Below are 14,782 nucleotides of genomic sequence, written 5' to 3'. Positions count from 1 at the left end.
GTGAGGGAGATAGTCATATTGCACGGTGTGCCTGCTAGTATTGTGTCTGATAGAGATTCCAAGTTCACCTCGGTGTTCTGGAAGGCATTTCAGGCGGAGATGGGCACGAAGGTGCATATGAGTACAGCCTATCATCCTCAGACTGATGGTCAGTCAGAGAGGACGATCCAGATTTTGGAGGATTTATTGAGGATGTGTGTGCTGGATTGGGGTGGTCATTGGGCAGATCACTTGAGCTTGGTGGAGTTTGCTTATAACAACAGTTACCAGGCTAGTATAGGGATGGCTCCTTATGAGGCCCTGTATGGGAGGCCGTGTCGTACACCATTATGTTGGACTCAGGTGGGGGAGAGGAGCATATTTGGTGCAGATTTTGTTCAGGAGACCTCGGAGAAGATTCGGGTTTTGAGGCTGAACATGAAGGAGGCTCAGGATCGGCAGAAGAGCTATGCTGATAAGAGGAGAAAGGATCTTGAGTTTCAGGTTGGTGATAGAGTGTACCTCAAGATGGCCATGTTGCGGGGTCCGAACAGGTCATTGACAGAGACTAAGTTGAGTCCGAGGTACATGGGACCGTTCAGAGTGGTTGAGCGGGTGGGACCAGTGGCATACCGGCTGGAGTTGCCTGAGGTTATGCGTGCGTTCCACAAGGTATTTCATGTGTCGATGCTGAGGAAGTGTCTTCACGAGGGTGATCAGTTGTTGGCTAAGATTCCTGAGGATCTTCAGCCTAACATGACTTTAGAGGCGAGACCAGTGAGGGTGCTCGAGAGGAGAGTCAAGGAACTTCGGAAGAAGAAGATTCCTTTGATGAGAGTCCTGTGGGACTGTGACGGAGTAGAGCAGACTTGGGAGCCCGAGGCGAGGATGAAGGCAAGGTTTAAGAAGTGGTTTGAGAAGCAGACCGCGACTTGAGCTTGTCTAGCCGGGTCCGAGTTGTAGTCTGTGGCTGGAGTGGGTACGGAGTATTCCAGCCCATCTCTCTTGATATTTGGTCGCTTAGGGGTGGTTGGTTGTGCGACTAAGTATCAAGATGAGGTGGTGCTCGGGATGCGGGTTGTTGGCTCCGGTTGTTGTATTTTTGGTTTTTTCTGATGTAACTTCGTTGAGATTGTAACGATTATGACATTTTTTTAGATTAATTAGATGAGTATTTTTCTTTATGTTTGACTGTTGTTGTCATGGGAAAAGAGAAATAGCTCGGGTTTCTATTTTTGGAAAGTTTCCATAAATAGAAAAGTTCCACAAAAGGAAGGTTTCCATAAATAGAAAGTTTCTAAAAAGGGAAAGTTTTGTGGAAATGTTGAGGTAGATCTAGCCGGGAGATACTTGTTGGCATCAGTGTCTGTTTTTGCTCAAGGCCGTGCGGGCCCAACTCACGTGATACCGATAGCTCGATGGACTTTGTGGCCAGAGAGTGGGAGTGGTATGTTGCTTCGGATGATGATCCGAGAGCGCGCTTGAGGGTGACGACCCAAGAGCGGGATATGTGAGGCTCCCTGGATACCGTAGCTGTGAGCCTCGGCTCGGCAGTGAGCCGGTATGTCTCGAGGGTTGCGACCTGAGAGCGGGGGGGTGTGTGAGACTCCCTGGATACCGTAGCTGCAGGCTGTGGCCTGGCAGTGAGCCGGTATGACTCGAAGGTTGCAACCTGAGAGCGGGGGGAGTGTGTGTGTGAGTGACTTCCTGGATGCCGTAGCTTAAGGCGGTTGGCCTGATAGCGAGCCGGCATGATTCGTTGGTTGCGACCACGGACGGGGGAAGCACTGAGTTGTGAGCAAATAGTGTTTATGATGCGAGTATATTGGCTAGAGGGAGACCTCGAGGGTCAGTCGGAGGTGTGCGGGCTGTTGCGACAGTGGCACGGGAAACCTTGGCTGACGGTGTTTAGTCCGGTCTGGGGACGTGCGGGCCGTGCTGACGGTGGCACGGAGGTCCTTGGCAGATGGACGGTATTGCGGGATTCGGGGACGAATCCATATTGGTGGGGGAGAATTGTAACATCCGCGAACCAATTTTTGTAATTTTGGTGTGGGTGTCGATCGACACCAAGTGTTCCGGTTTGGTCGGGTTCGTTTTAATTGCTGATTGGTTCGGTTTTGGTTAATTAAAATCCCTAAATCGCATTTAGGTGTTAAGGGACGAATTAAGGGTTTTGGAGAGTCTCATTGTTGTCGCCGTTGAGTGAAAAAGAGAGAAAAGAGAGAAAAAGAGAGAAAAGCGTTCTTGAGATTTTCTGGGCTTGTTCTTGGAGATTTTGGAGAGATCTGAGGCAGTAGAAGTGTTAGCTGTTGCTGGAAACGAAGGGGGAGCTTCTGGGGGTGTTGTTTTCCACGTTCCTCAATTCAATCTTCCTGTTCTTGAGGTAAAGGCAAAGTGTGATCGTGGAATCAAAGGCGATGAGGAGGAGGATGTTCTAGGGGCTTGATTGATTGTGGTCTAGCTGGTGTTAGGTTGCTAGATTAAGTCACTGGAACATTGTATGATGTTAGCTTTTGGTTGTTCTTCTGTTTGGATTATGATGTTATTGGATTATTTATGTTGGAATTTTCTTGGATTAATGGAATTGTTTTATTTGGTTATCCGCGGTTATTGTTTTGTTGTTAGGTTGTTAGTGGGTATGGGACCACTAGTAATTTAAGGTATAAAAAAAAAAAAACGGGAAGGGTTGTTTCAGTTAATAAGTAATATAAATTCTTATGTATATATATTGTATAAATGTGACTATAAATTTAGCTAACTAAAAAATTATGTAATATTTAAATACAATCTTGAACATATATATATATATGTATTTTTTTATTTGTGGGAGGAATGTATGAAATTATTGGATAGAAGTTATTTTTGAGTTAAATGACCTTTAATTTAAAGTGAGTTAAATATTAATAAATTTTTATATGTGTCTTGACTTTTTAAAAAATGAATACCAAGTGTTTCCTTCCAAATTTGAAGTGACATAGTATCTTAGTTTTCTTATATGATTTTGTGAACTTCAATGTAAAAGTTTTTCAAAGTAATAAGTACACCCACTGATTGAATTATAAAATTTGGAGAAATGTTTATTTCGATTAGTCATCTGCTCTTTTAAATAAATTAAATAAGTATGTTGTTATTCCTACAAATAGGACAACATATATTATAGTTTAACCATGGAGTTAAGTAATAGAAATGGAACTTGTGATTGCAAGACAAAATGCTTATATGTTACATATTGATCGTTTAAAAATGAATAGGAACATCTAATTCTCAAATAAAGTTGATTGTTTTGTTAAAACCAACATATGTGAATTTAAATTTAACTATGCAAATTTAAAAAATAAATATGAATAGATTAGAAAGGCAAGAAATATAAAAGAAATATTTTTATATAAATAAAATAAAAATTGAAAACAATGTTAAATATATATAATACTTTCTACATTAAAATATAGAATCAAACCCTTACAAGTTACAACACATATGAGATATAACAACATTTGATATTGGTAGGAGAGGAGGAGAGAATGTTTACTATAAGATGGTAATCCAAATTAGATAATGGAGATGAATCTTTAAAAAATAGAAACAATGTAATATATATATATATATACATATATATATAATACTTTCTAAATTAAAATATAGAATCAAACTCTTACAACACATATGAGATATAACAACATTTAATATTGGTGGAAGAGGAGGAGAGAATGATTATTTATAAGATAATAATCCAAATTAGATAAAGCAGATAAATTTTTTAAAAAAAGAACAATGTAAAATATATATCATGTAGTCTCTGAAATTAAAATTTAGCATTAATAATTTACAATAATATTTCATTTTTTTTTACAACCCATACAACAAAAATAAGAAATAAAAAAAACGAAAAATGATTCGAGGTATTGTAGAAGAGAATGAGAGAATGTGAAAATGATATAGTAAAAGAATGTCAATATGAGAGAATGATAGATTGAGAGAATGCTTATTTATATGATAAAAAATGATGGAAGTTACATTTAGAACTATGGAGTGTTAGAATATTATTAATGCATAATTTATTTTATTTTCAGTTATAATTTTATTTTAATGTGTGAGTTAAATGTATTGTGTTTATTGGGTCTTAAATATTGTTTAAAGCAATTAGAAAGCAAATAAAAATTAGAAAACATTAAATGAAAATCAACCAATAAGGAGAGACAAAACCTTACTTATATATATATGATATATTGCTTTAAACTTTGAAATGAGAAATATATTATAAACAATAATTTTACATGAGAAATATATTAATTTAGCCAACCAAAATATGAATATAAGTTTAGCCAACCAAAATAAATAAAAAATATTAAAATTTAACCAAAAATATTTTCCCTTTAAAGATAAATAAGTTAGTAGGAGGAATGAATTAATGTACAATTATTGGATAGGAGTTACTTTTGAGTTAAATGGAGTTACATGTCTTTAATTATAAATAAATATTTTAATTTTTTATAACCTAAAATAAAAGGAATACCAAATGGCTGAATCAAAATTCACATGATTTGGTTGTTTGTTGATATAAACTCAACACTTACACATAATATTTCAAAATTAAAAATATTACTTTTTAAGTAACAAACTAAATTAGTTTTCTTATAAAATTATATGAATTCTTCAATCTCAATAATTTTTAAAATCCCAAGAATAACTTATATTCTTTTTTGGTTTTCACTAATCAATTTAATTTATAGTGCTAGATTTCATACTAATGGTTTCATCTTTAGAGAATTTAGTGAAATGATATTTTTAAAATTATATTTTATTTTAATATTTAAGTTCCAGTTGAATATGTTTTGTTTTATGGATCATTTTTTATTTTGATTAAAGACACAAAAACCAATTGTTTAATTATGTTCTTTTTGTTTTCAAAAACCTCAAATCATAATATATATATATATATATATATATATTATATTGATCTCTGCAGATTTATCAATTGAATCACAAAACAAAATAGTCTTTATAAATGGATAAAGGGATAATTATATTGATCTTTAAATATTATATTGATCTTTATAAATTATTAAAAATGATACATGAATATGTGAGATAACCAGAGACATAATAGATAATTACATATGGATCATTTCAACTTTATGATCTTATGGTGTGGTGAATATTGTAAGGAAGTATGAAAATAATGACTTATAAAATGTTAATATAAAATAGAAAATGGAGATAAACATTTTAAAAGATTAAAATAAATATATAAGATATACATATCATATAAACTCTAAAACTAAGCTTTTACAATAATATTTGATTTGAATTTTTATAACCCATACAACAACAATAACAAAAAAATACAAAACAAAACAAAACAAAACAAAAAAGAGTTTTGAGAGTAGTGGAAGAAGATGAGAGAATGAAAGAGTGATAGACTAAGAGAATAAGATAATGAGTATTTATAGGAAGAGAAATGATGAAAAATTACATTTAGAAAAATGAGAGTTACAATTCTAATTTATTGTTTTGTTTTAATACAATTGATTAATACAACTTAGTGGAGAAATAAAGTTAATGCATAGTTTATAGGGAGAATTTATATGATTTCAGTTTTATATTATGTGAGTTAAATGTGAAAATTAAATGTTTTTAATTTGTGTTTTAATATAAATATTTTTTTTTGTTAAAATTGTATTGCCAAATGGACCAATAAGGAGAGAGTGAAACCTTACTTTTATAGGAGTATAATTTAACGTGCAGCAATATGATAGGGTAGACATACCAAACAGCGAATATCGAACAAATTTAAGGTGGACATTTTCGTTTACAAATTTAAGGGAGACATTAAAGGAGGGACATTAAATTTAATTAAATTTGAAACCTATTAAATACAGTATCAATCAGGCAATTTAATTCGTTTGTATGGGATTAAATGTGGAGAAATTCGTTTTTCCGAAACGAAGAATATCGAACCAATTTAAGGAAACGAATCATATACCAAACAGCGAATATCGAACCAATTTAAGAGAGACATTAAAGAAGACATTAAATTAGGAAACCTAGTAAATATCAAACAGCCAATAAGAAGAGAGTGGAATTGGCATGATCATGTGTTTCTTCCTATAAATACATCCACCACTATATACGTTTCATCAATATTCACAGAGAATTTTATCAAAAACAATTGTTATTTTTTACTTTACAAAAAAAAAAAAAAAACTAACAAATGGATACAAAAATGCTTAAGATTGTCTTCTTGGCCTCACTTTTTTTCACAGCAACACGTAAGTTATTCTTTTTCGGGTGGTTTAATTTGTATAGCAGAGATGTTTCTTCTGGTTTAAATAGTCTCATAAAATTCAAGAATATAATTTAATCCCAATGTACAATACTGATAATTTTGTTCTTTTTTCTTAACGATTTCTTCATACAAATTTTGTTCGGTGTAATAAACTTTGCCAGGGACTAGTTTTTTATTTTAATGATATAGATTTCATACTGTAAACCACATATTATATCAAGAATTAAATTGGATTTAAGTTATAGTACAAAGCTCTGTTTGAAAGAGAGAAAAAAAACATACATAATACATTATTTGATGTTGATGTTCATAAAAAAAAGGATCGACAGGTAATACTTTTTTAATCTAGTTTTATGTATCAATTGATGTACTTATCTTATCTATATACAAATAGATTTTATAACAGGAAAAAAAAACACAAATTATGATGATTGCAGAATATTACATGGTGGCTGAGGCGAGAGGACCAATAACTATTCCAAAGTGCACCAATGCCAATCTGGAAATCTGCATACCATATTGCGGTAATAACTGTGAAGTATGTGCGTGCGTGAATCATTACTGCACTTGTGAAGCCTTCCTTCCTCCAAGACCTCCACGAGTATCTCCAGGAGGACCTCCAGGAGGACCTCCACCAGCCACCGTCCTCCCATCATCCAAGCCTTCGACTCTATCTTAATTTAATCGAAGTTTTTTCTAAAAGGAACTTTTCATACACGTATGTGTTTCTTATGATATTCTACAATATTTCGAAATTTGTTTACATGATTTGACTCTATAAAAAAATGTGATCCTTGCATTCCAAAGTTATTTACAAAAACAGAATATACACTTTCACACATGAAGCCTAGTTTTTTTCTTTCATCGAAGCATATCTCCGGAATGTATTTGTATCCCGCTAAGCGTAGGCGATATAGTGAAACCGTTACCGTCCATTCGGTATGAAGGATGCGAGAGTGGGACTGGTCGATCCGGAATCGGAGGAACCTCGATGTCTCCTTCCAGCATTTTCAATGCATCCAATATTGTTGGCCTTAAAGCAACCAATACATGAGCACACAAAATCCCAACTTGCAAGAATCTCTCCATGATCCCTTTCGGATTAGACATCCCTAAGCCTTCGTCTCTCAACAAACACTGGTCAAGAGCTTCCTCTGCTTTCCCGGCTTTAACCAAAGCCCAAGCCCAATCAGTAATCAGAAACGTGTTTGGCGATCCGGAAGTAGACATGTCTAGAGCTTTCCTCCCACACATTATCTCCAATACAACAACACCAAAGCTATACACATCGCTCTTCTCGGTTAGTTGACCATAAAGCGCGTACTCGGGAGCCAAGTAACCGTGTGTTCCCGCCACTCTGGTAGTGAGATGAGACTCACCTTCTCTACTCTGTTTAGCTAAACCAAAATCAGCAACCCTCGCTCTCATGTCCACATCTAACAATATGTTAGTACCTTTGATATCACGGTGGTAAATCGCAGGTTTCACACCGTAATGCAAATAAGCCAAACCTTTGGCTACATCCAAAATGATGCTCTTCCTCTGAGGCCAACTCAATGGTATCTTCTGAGTCTCTCCCTTAGGAAACAAATGATCATCGAGGTTTCCATTAGACATGTAGTCATAAACAAGACATCTCTGACTCTGAGTATCATCATCAACCATACTACAACCTCTAAGCGGAACAAGGTTCCTATGTTTTAAATTGCTAATGATCTCAACCTCGTTACGAAACTCAGCATCCCCTTGAAACTCAGATTCTATCACTTTCTTAACCGCGATAACCGAACCATCCGGTAAAACACCTTTGTAAACAAAACCAAACCCGCCTCGACCGATGAAATTTTTCTGAGAGAAATTGTTAGTTGCCTTCTCAAGCTCCTCGATTTTGAACCAGATTGAGCCAGTGTTTGGTCTCCATCTCGGGACTCTAGACTCTTGATCCTCCTCCCAACCAGCTTCTCCCTTTTTACCACCAAACCGGAAATACAACAAACAAACAAAACCGGCAATAACCAGAGCTCCGAATAAAGATCCGGTTACACCTAAAACAAGAGCCACCGTGTGTTTCTTCTTCTTTGAGATCAACGGAGATGTCAAACTCAAAGAGAAGAGACAAGAGAGAGCATCATCACCTTCAGGTCCTTTCTCATTAACGATACCAGCAGCGTAAAGAACAGCGAAATGGTAACAACCGAGACCGTGAGAGGTATTACCATCAAGACCGATGAGCTGTTTCTGAACCTTAAACCCAGCGGCAACACAAGCGTCGCATCGGGAGAGATCGGTGAGACCACTGCTACAGGAAGAGTCAAGCGCCGACTTGGGACCGAGACGAGAGACCCAATCTTGACGCGTTTCGATTCCGGCACAGGTGTCGTTAGTGATGACGAATTGGTTTGGATCGAAGCAGAGGGAAGTGAGATTCGAAGAGAGAGAGAGGGTGTTGAGCTTTGTCTGGAGGTTGTTGATACAAGAGACGGAAGTAGCGAGATTTGGGAGACGGAAGTTGGATGTTTGTTTGAGATGATGAGCTAGTGGGATTCCGATTAGGGTTAAGATAGATTGACAGCAGCTGGTTTTGCTGGTTACTGATTTGTTGTAGCTTAGACAGTCAGTTGTGTTCCATGGGATTGTTAGGACATGTGAGAAATCTAGAGGACAAGTTGGTGACGGCGATGGAGATTGAGCAACAACAACGCAGGTTGAGAAGAGTAGAATAGAAAGAAGAAGAAAGAGGAGGAAACGAAGGTTCACCATGTTTTTTTTGGAGAATCTGAAGTCTTTTGGTGGTGCGAAACTGAGTGATTGATTCTGGTGGCCGTGAAAGTTGGATTCTTTCTTTCTCTTGAGTTTGGGTCAAAGAGGCTGCGTTGATATGTTGACTTTTGGGAAGTAACATGGGAAACCTCTAGTGCTTGTTTGTCCCCACCTGCAACTGCCAACACTAAAACGATACGTTGTCGTTGTTGAACATATTCTTTTAGTGACCACGTTTCAATTTACTCTTGTTAATGTGGGGAAAAAAGTGAAAGCATCTAATATGTAATTAGTATAAGATCGAAAGAGATTTGAGTTACGTATAAATGTAGATTTGCATCTACCTTTAATCAAAATATCTAAACGATAAGACAAAGAAAAAAAGTGAAAAAGGTCAACCAGAGATTCGGAAAAAGCAAAACAAAAAGTCGAGTAGATTTTATCATTTAAAACTGTCAACAACCGCTTACGTGGAGCATGTTGTCGAAAATGGGGATCCACTATTATGGAGAAAATTAGTATTATATGCAAACATTACAACTCTATACATTCGAAACAGCTCATCATGTTGCATACCAAAGATTTTAATACATTACAATCGTAACAGCTATTCAATTCTCGTGTCAATATGATCAGGCACTTTCGATGATTAACAAATATCTTCTATGGTTAAATGCCTTTCAAATAGGAAATTATAAGTTGGTGAGTTCAATTGATCATACAGTCCTAGTAACAAGTTATATTAGGAGGACAGTTTTTTTAATGTAATTTCATAACAGTTTAACATAAAAAAAAAAAAATACAAAATTAATTAAGAAAAAAAGGAACAGAAATTTCCTAATAAAAGCTTCCCACCCAAACAACTCGGCTCTTCGTCTGGTCTGGTAATCTAATTCTCAATCATTGCACACACGACAACAAAGTTTCCTAATCTATCTCTCTCTCTCTCTCTCTCTCTGTTTTTCTCTTTCCGCCAATTTCCCGATCATCATCATCTTCTTTTGGATGCGATGGGGACTCCTCGGTCGCCGGCCACAGATTTCTTCGGCATTTCCAAGACAGCATGCAAAGCCTACAAGTCCCTCGTCACCAAATTGCACCCTCTCTCATCTTCTCATCGCAAATCCGAATCCCACTCCGACGCCGATTCTGTACGTTCTCATCTCTTCTCCATGCAATATTTTCAATTCTATACAAATGTGACTAACGCGATTTAGTAATAATCATCATTCCACCTACGTTTTCACATATTAGCAATAACGTTTTCTTTATATATCTCTATCTCGTATAATAGCACAGAAAATATATAAATTGTTCGCTACATTGATCAATCGTAGAATTTGAAACTCTGTTTCGTAAAATATAAAAATCTCAAATTTCAGTTTTCAAATCAATAGAGATCGTAAGAACGTTAAAGAATGAATCGTGTTTGTAAAACATTTACAGGCAATCCACCAAAGATATCTAGAGGAAAAATTTGCGGAGGAGGATGATCTTATCGCTGCTAGGAGAGGTCTCCGGTTACAGAGCATGGACGATAGCTCCTTCTTCAAACGCCGATCATCTCTTTTATCAAGCTCAAGTAGCCGCCGTAGCCACACGCCGCAAGCTAGACCAACCTACCTCTCCTCTTCCGGTTCTTCGAACCGACGTTCTGCTTTCTCAAGAAGCACTAGCCGTAGAGACGAAGGCAGCAGTCACGGCGGAGGGAGAAGCCACGGTTTGAAATCACGTCCGGTCTCGAACAACGCGAGTCCGATGACGTCGCCTTTTACAAGTCCGAGAGGGAAAGATCAAACTTTAGGTGATTTATTTGGCTCCGTAAAGGGAGTAACGTCTCCTCCAAGCTCTAGTCCGATCAACGGCGTGAAACAATCTTCTCCGTCGTCGATATCGAAGAGCGCTAGCAAAAGAGATAAAGAAGATAGAGGCTCTGCGAGTTCTGCGACGTCCACGTCTTTGCCTTTTTCTAAGAGCAAGAGCACGAGACAACAAGAGAGGGACGCGGCTGGGTCAATAGGGAAGAGTATAAGCCGGAGGAGCACAACGCCGATAGTGTTTTCACAGTCTACACCACCGAAAAAACCACCGGCTGTGGAGAAAAAGCTTGAGTGTACGTTGGAAGAACTCAGCCATGGCGGAGTCAAAAACATCAAGATCAAAAGAGACATCATTACCGATGAAGGGTTTGTTTCTTTGCTCCAAATCTCATTTTTTATTTGCATTTTGAGTTTTATTTGAGACAAATGATTCATTATGTTCTGTAATGAACAGATTGATTAAGCAACAAGAAGAGATGTTAAGAGTGAACATTAAACCGGGATGGAAGAAAGGGACAAAGATCACATTCGAAGGAGTAGGAAACGAAAAACCGGGATATCTCCCGGAAGATATCACATTCGTGGTTGAAGAGAAGAGACATCCTTTGTTCAAAAGACGCGGAGATGACTTAGAGATTTGTGTAGAGATTCCTCTTTTAAAAGCTTTAACGGGATGTAAACTCTCGGTGCCATTATTGAGCGGCGAGTCTATGTCGATAACCGTAGGAGATGTGATCTTCCATGGATTTGAGAAGGCGATCAAAGGTCAAGGTATGCCAAATGTTAAAGAAGAAGGTAAGCGAGGGGATTTGAAAATAACGTTTCTAGTGAATTTCCCGGAAACGTTGAGTGAAGAACAACGGTCAATGGCTTATGAGGTTTTGAAAGATTGTTCTTGGGGATAAGGCTTATAATATACGTATATGGGTGTCTTCTTGCCTTTCACTTATTCTTCTTTGTATATATAATACGAGTTGAGGGTTTGATGCGTTAACTTGTGATACGTTGACACTTAATTAGGCTTACTTTATTATGTTCTTTGTAAGTTGTAATAATCATATTTTTAGATTGAGCTGTTTTATGTGGTTCTTGCTGTGAATGATACAATTGTCTTCTTCCGCACCAATAGTTTCTTGTCATTGTTGTGAAGGTAAATGCATAATTGGGTTTTTGGCATTTCCTTGTGGCTGGCTTATAAGTTCTTTTTTTTTTATAAAGACTTGCGAAAGCCTAACGGTCTTCAAAGGTAACAAGGTTTTCTCAAGCAGTAAATGAATAGATTGTCAATTTCATTCAATATTAGGAAGTATATATTTGTAATAAATATGGCATCCCAGACGAAAAATTTGGATTAGTTCTTTGCTTCTTTTTCTCAAGGCATGGAAAACGTCTAGTGAAGATTGATCAACAAAGTCAACTAAAGTTTCATAGTGTTCCTGACTCTCCTCCATTGTATTTGGATTGGATTCAAAAACACCGTTACTTCTATATATAAATCAATGTACAATAGAATATTCAAAGACCGCATAGCGCAGTGGATTAGCGCGTCTGACTTCGGATCAGAAGGTCGTGGGTTCGACTCCCACTGTGGTCGTTTTTTCTTTTCTTGTTGTGATATTTAGTTTTGGAGTTATCTAGGAATTTTTAAGCTGCACAGCACGATATATATCCGTCCGTAATCTTTCACTTACCAGATGCTCTTAATTATTACAAGTATCTCATTGCTATATAGAAACTGCTATATAGAACAATTAGTGTCTCTGATGAGAGTTTTAACCATTAGTGTCTCTGATGAGAGTTTTTTGTGAGATAAAAGATTGGTTAATAAAAATTCAAGAAAGAGTAAAACCGAAACAATTCTATAGACTCTGTTTTTAGATTTGAGTCTCAATGTCTTTAGTATTCACTAAAATGCAATAGCATTGCTTCAACTCATATATATATATAGAGAGGGACGACAACATACATTAGGTACTTAACAAACATTGGGTGATAAAGAAAAGAAACACTGTGGATAAAGATGTATGAACTTGTTTCTCTAATGTACCCGAAACTCCATTAGAACCTTTTTATTGCACAGTGAAAAGAAACGGTCACAGAAGTTTCAGCATTTTAAGTCTTCCTTCGTGCTCTGCATCCAGCTTTGGGGGAGTGTAACTTCCGTGAAGATCTTCAACAATGTACTCCTTTGTAAGCTCTCGCTTGGTGAGAATATGGTAATGTCTCTGCCATATCCTTTGGATAGCCATAGTAGCAGCAAGAAAACCATAAGCTAAACCAAGAATGGCGAAGATGACAACAAAGACAACAACAAGAGCAAAACAAGCTTCCATTGAAGCAGGGAAACAATCCAAGACACCCCATCCGTAACAGCAGTTCTGGCATCCAGCCATCCTCGGGTCATTACCGTTGATGGCAGAGCAATGTAGAATGATTCCAAGAAATCCAGTCAGCACAAAGAAGGATATAACACCTAAGATTCATGATACACCAAATGTTTAAACTTGTGTCAGGATTCTTTCTAGATCCAAATGAAAGGGAGATGAAAGAATTGAGTAAATATACCGATGCAGTAATAAAAAGGGATGGGATGTTTAGACAAGATACGATCCCAATCATCGTTGAAAGAGTTTCGAAATTCTCCATCTTTGTCCATCATATATGCAAGTCCAGCCATAACAGCTATAACCTATAGAATTGTCAACAACCTTCTTCTTATCAGACGTCCAAAAAGATTCAGTCTTTTTAAGACTCTTACTGATCTTTCTTTGAATTTTCAGAAAACAAAACAAATCACAGTGAGCACAATGAACCATTTGACAGTCTCAAGTTCTATTGTCAAACCATGTGAAACCAGGTCAAGATTCGAAATCTAGATACAATTTGTAACTCAGCTAATGACAAAAACTGCAATTACAAAGAACTATGAAGAGAAGAAGCAGAGAGAGAAAGAGACTCACAGTCTGAACAGCTAAGAAAACCAAAAGCACATCTCTAGCGACAAAGAGTCTGAATTTAGCTTTGCGACGCCAAGAGTTGTTATCCTCAAAAGGTTCGACTCTGAGATGAAACTGAGCTTTGCAGGTGGTACAGTGAGAGAAAGCAAAACCTTCTTTAACAGATCGCCAATGATCGAGACATGACCGATGCACAAACTGCTGAGTGCCTTTACACATACAAGGTGATATCAATTCATCGCCTAACAATTCGCTGTCGTCCTCCAAACAAATACGACAACAAGGAGCTGACGAAGCATCGTTCTCCAAATCTTCTTCAGTTTTTATCTCATCGCTAGTCTCTTCTGCTGCTACCACCACAACAGACGCCGAAGAAGATGAAGAATTGGTGTGTTCCCCCAACAATGGAGCGGAATCACTAAGCTTTTGCGAATCCGGTGGCTGCAATTGTACTTCACCTTGCATCATTTGATCAAACCTTCGCTAACCCTAAAATTTCCAGACACAAAATCAATCGTTGTTCGAGATCATAGATGAAGGATTTGAATCGGATTAAACATATTTGGGTCTCTGAGATATTGAATTGATCGGCCGGGGAGAAAAAAAACGTGCGAGGAGGTGAGAAGAAGATTATAGAAGTGGAAGAGAGACGAAAACTGGGGAAGAAGGTCAATTGTAAGAGAGAACAAAGCTTCTTAATTTTTGGGAATTATAAAAAAGATGGAAAAAGGAAATTGGGGTGAGAGAGGCTCGAACTCTCGACCTCAGGATCACTCAGTAGCTATGAGACCTACGCGCTAGCCAACTGCGCCACCACCCCAATGATGTGATGTTGTATACGTGTTTCGTATTTATATACTCTTTTAGTAAACATTGATCACTACTCAGTTTAAAAAGGTACACGTATGACGTAACGTCTAACATTAATCGCAATGATATTAGTAAATGATCGGTTGAGTTGTAGCTGGTAGATTGTG

The 14,782-nt window shown here is 37.0% G+C and overlaps 3 protein-coding genes and 2 non-coding genes across 5 annotated transcripts; 2 read left to right on the top strand and 3 right to left on the bottom strand.

Moving 5' to 3' along the window:
- Positions 1-7,042: 7,042 nt before the first annotated feature.
- LOC104755333 (putative receptor-like protein kinase At1g11050) lies at positions 7,043-9,219 on the bottom strand. The gene has a single exon (XM_010477688.3). The coding sequence runs from the start codon at positions 9,026-9,028 to the stop codon at positions 7,130-7,132; it is 1,899 nt and encodes a 632-aa protein (XP_010475990.1). The 5' UTR covers positions 9,029-9,219; the 3' UTR covers positions 7,043-7,129.
- Positions 9,220-9,902: 683 nt separating this feature from the next.
- On the top strand, positions 9,903-12,024 carry LOC104755332 (uncharacterized). The gene is made up of 3 exons (XM_010477687.3): positions 9,903-10,179; positions 10,475-11,214; positions 11,303-12,024. Exons 1-3 carry the CDS (start codon positions 10,039-10,041, stop codon positions 11,751-11,753), a joined length of 1,332 nt encoding a protein of 443 aa, XP_010475989.1. The 5' UTR covers positions 9,903-10,038; the 3' UTR covers positions 11,754-12,024.
- A 344-nt stretch (positions 12,025-12,368) lies between these two features.
- TRNAR-UCG (transfer RNA arginine (anticodon UCG)) lies at positions 12,369-12,442 on the top strand. Its single transcript has one exon. It is a non-coding gene; the product is annotated as a tRNA-Arg (tRNA).
- Positions 12,443-12,770: 328 nt separating this feature from the next.
- On the bottom strand, positions 12,771-14,633 carry LOC104755331 (uncharacterized). Its single transcript, XM_010477686.2, has 3 exons — positions 13,809-14,633; positions 13,414-13,537; positions 12,771-13,321 (listed from the first exon to the last, which is right to left on the bottom strand). Exons 1-3 carry the CDS (start codon positions 14,271-14,273, stop codon positions 12,942-12,944), a joined length of 969 nt encoding a protein of 322 aa, XP_010475988.1. The 5' UTR covers positions 14,274-14,633; the 3' UTR covers positions 12,771-12,941.
- Positions 14,541-14,625, bottom strand: TRNAM-CAU (transfer RNA methionine (anticodon CAU)). The gene is given in 2 exon segments: positions 14,541-14,576; positions 14,588-14,625. It is a non-coding gene; the product is annotated as a tRNA-Met (tRNA).
- Positions 14,634-14,782: the final 149 nt, after the last annotated feature.

Source organism: Camelina sativa, chromosome 17 (genome assembly GCF_030686135.1).
Source record: "Camelina sativa cultivar CO46 ecotype springtype chromosome 17, ASM3068613v1".
NCBI classification, from domain to species: Eukaryota; Viridiplantae; Streptophyta; class Magnoliopsida; order Brassicales; family Brassicaceae; genus Camelina; species Camelina sativa.
The sequence above is the reverse complement of the archived record's forward strand: the minus strand, read 5'-3'. Positions and strand labels throughout refer to the sequence as shown.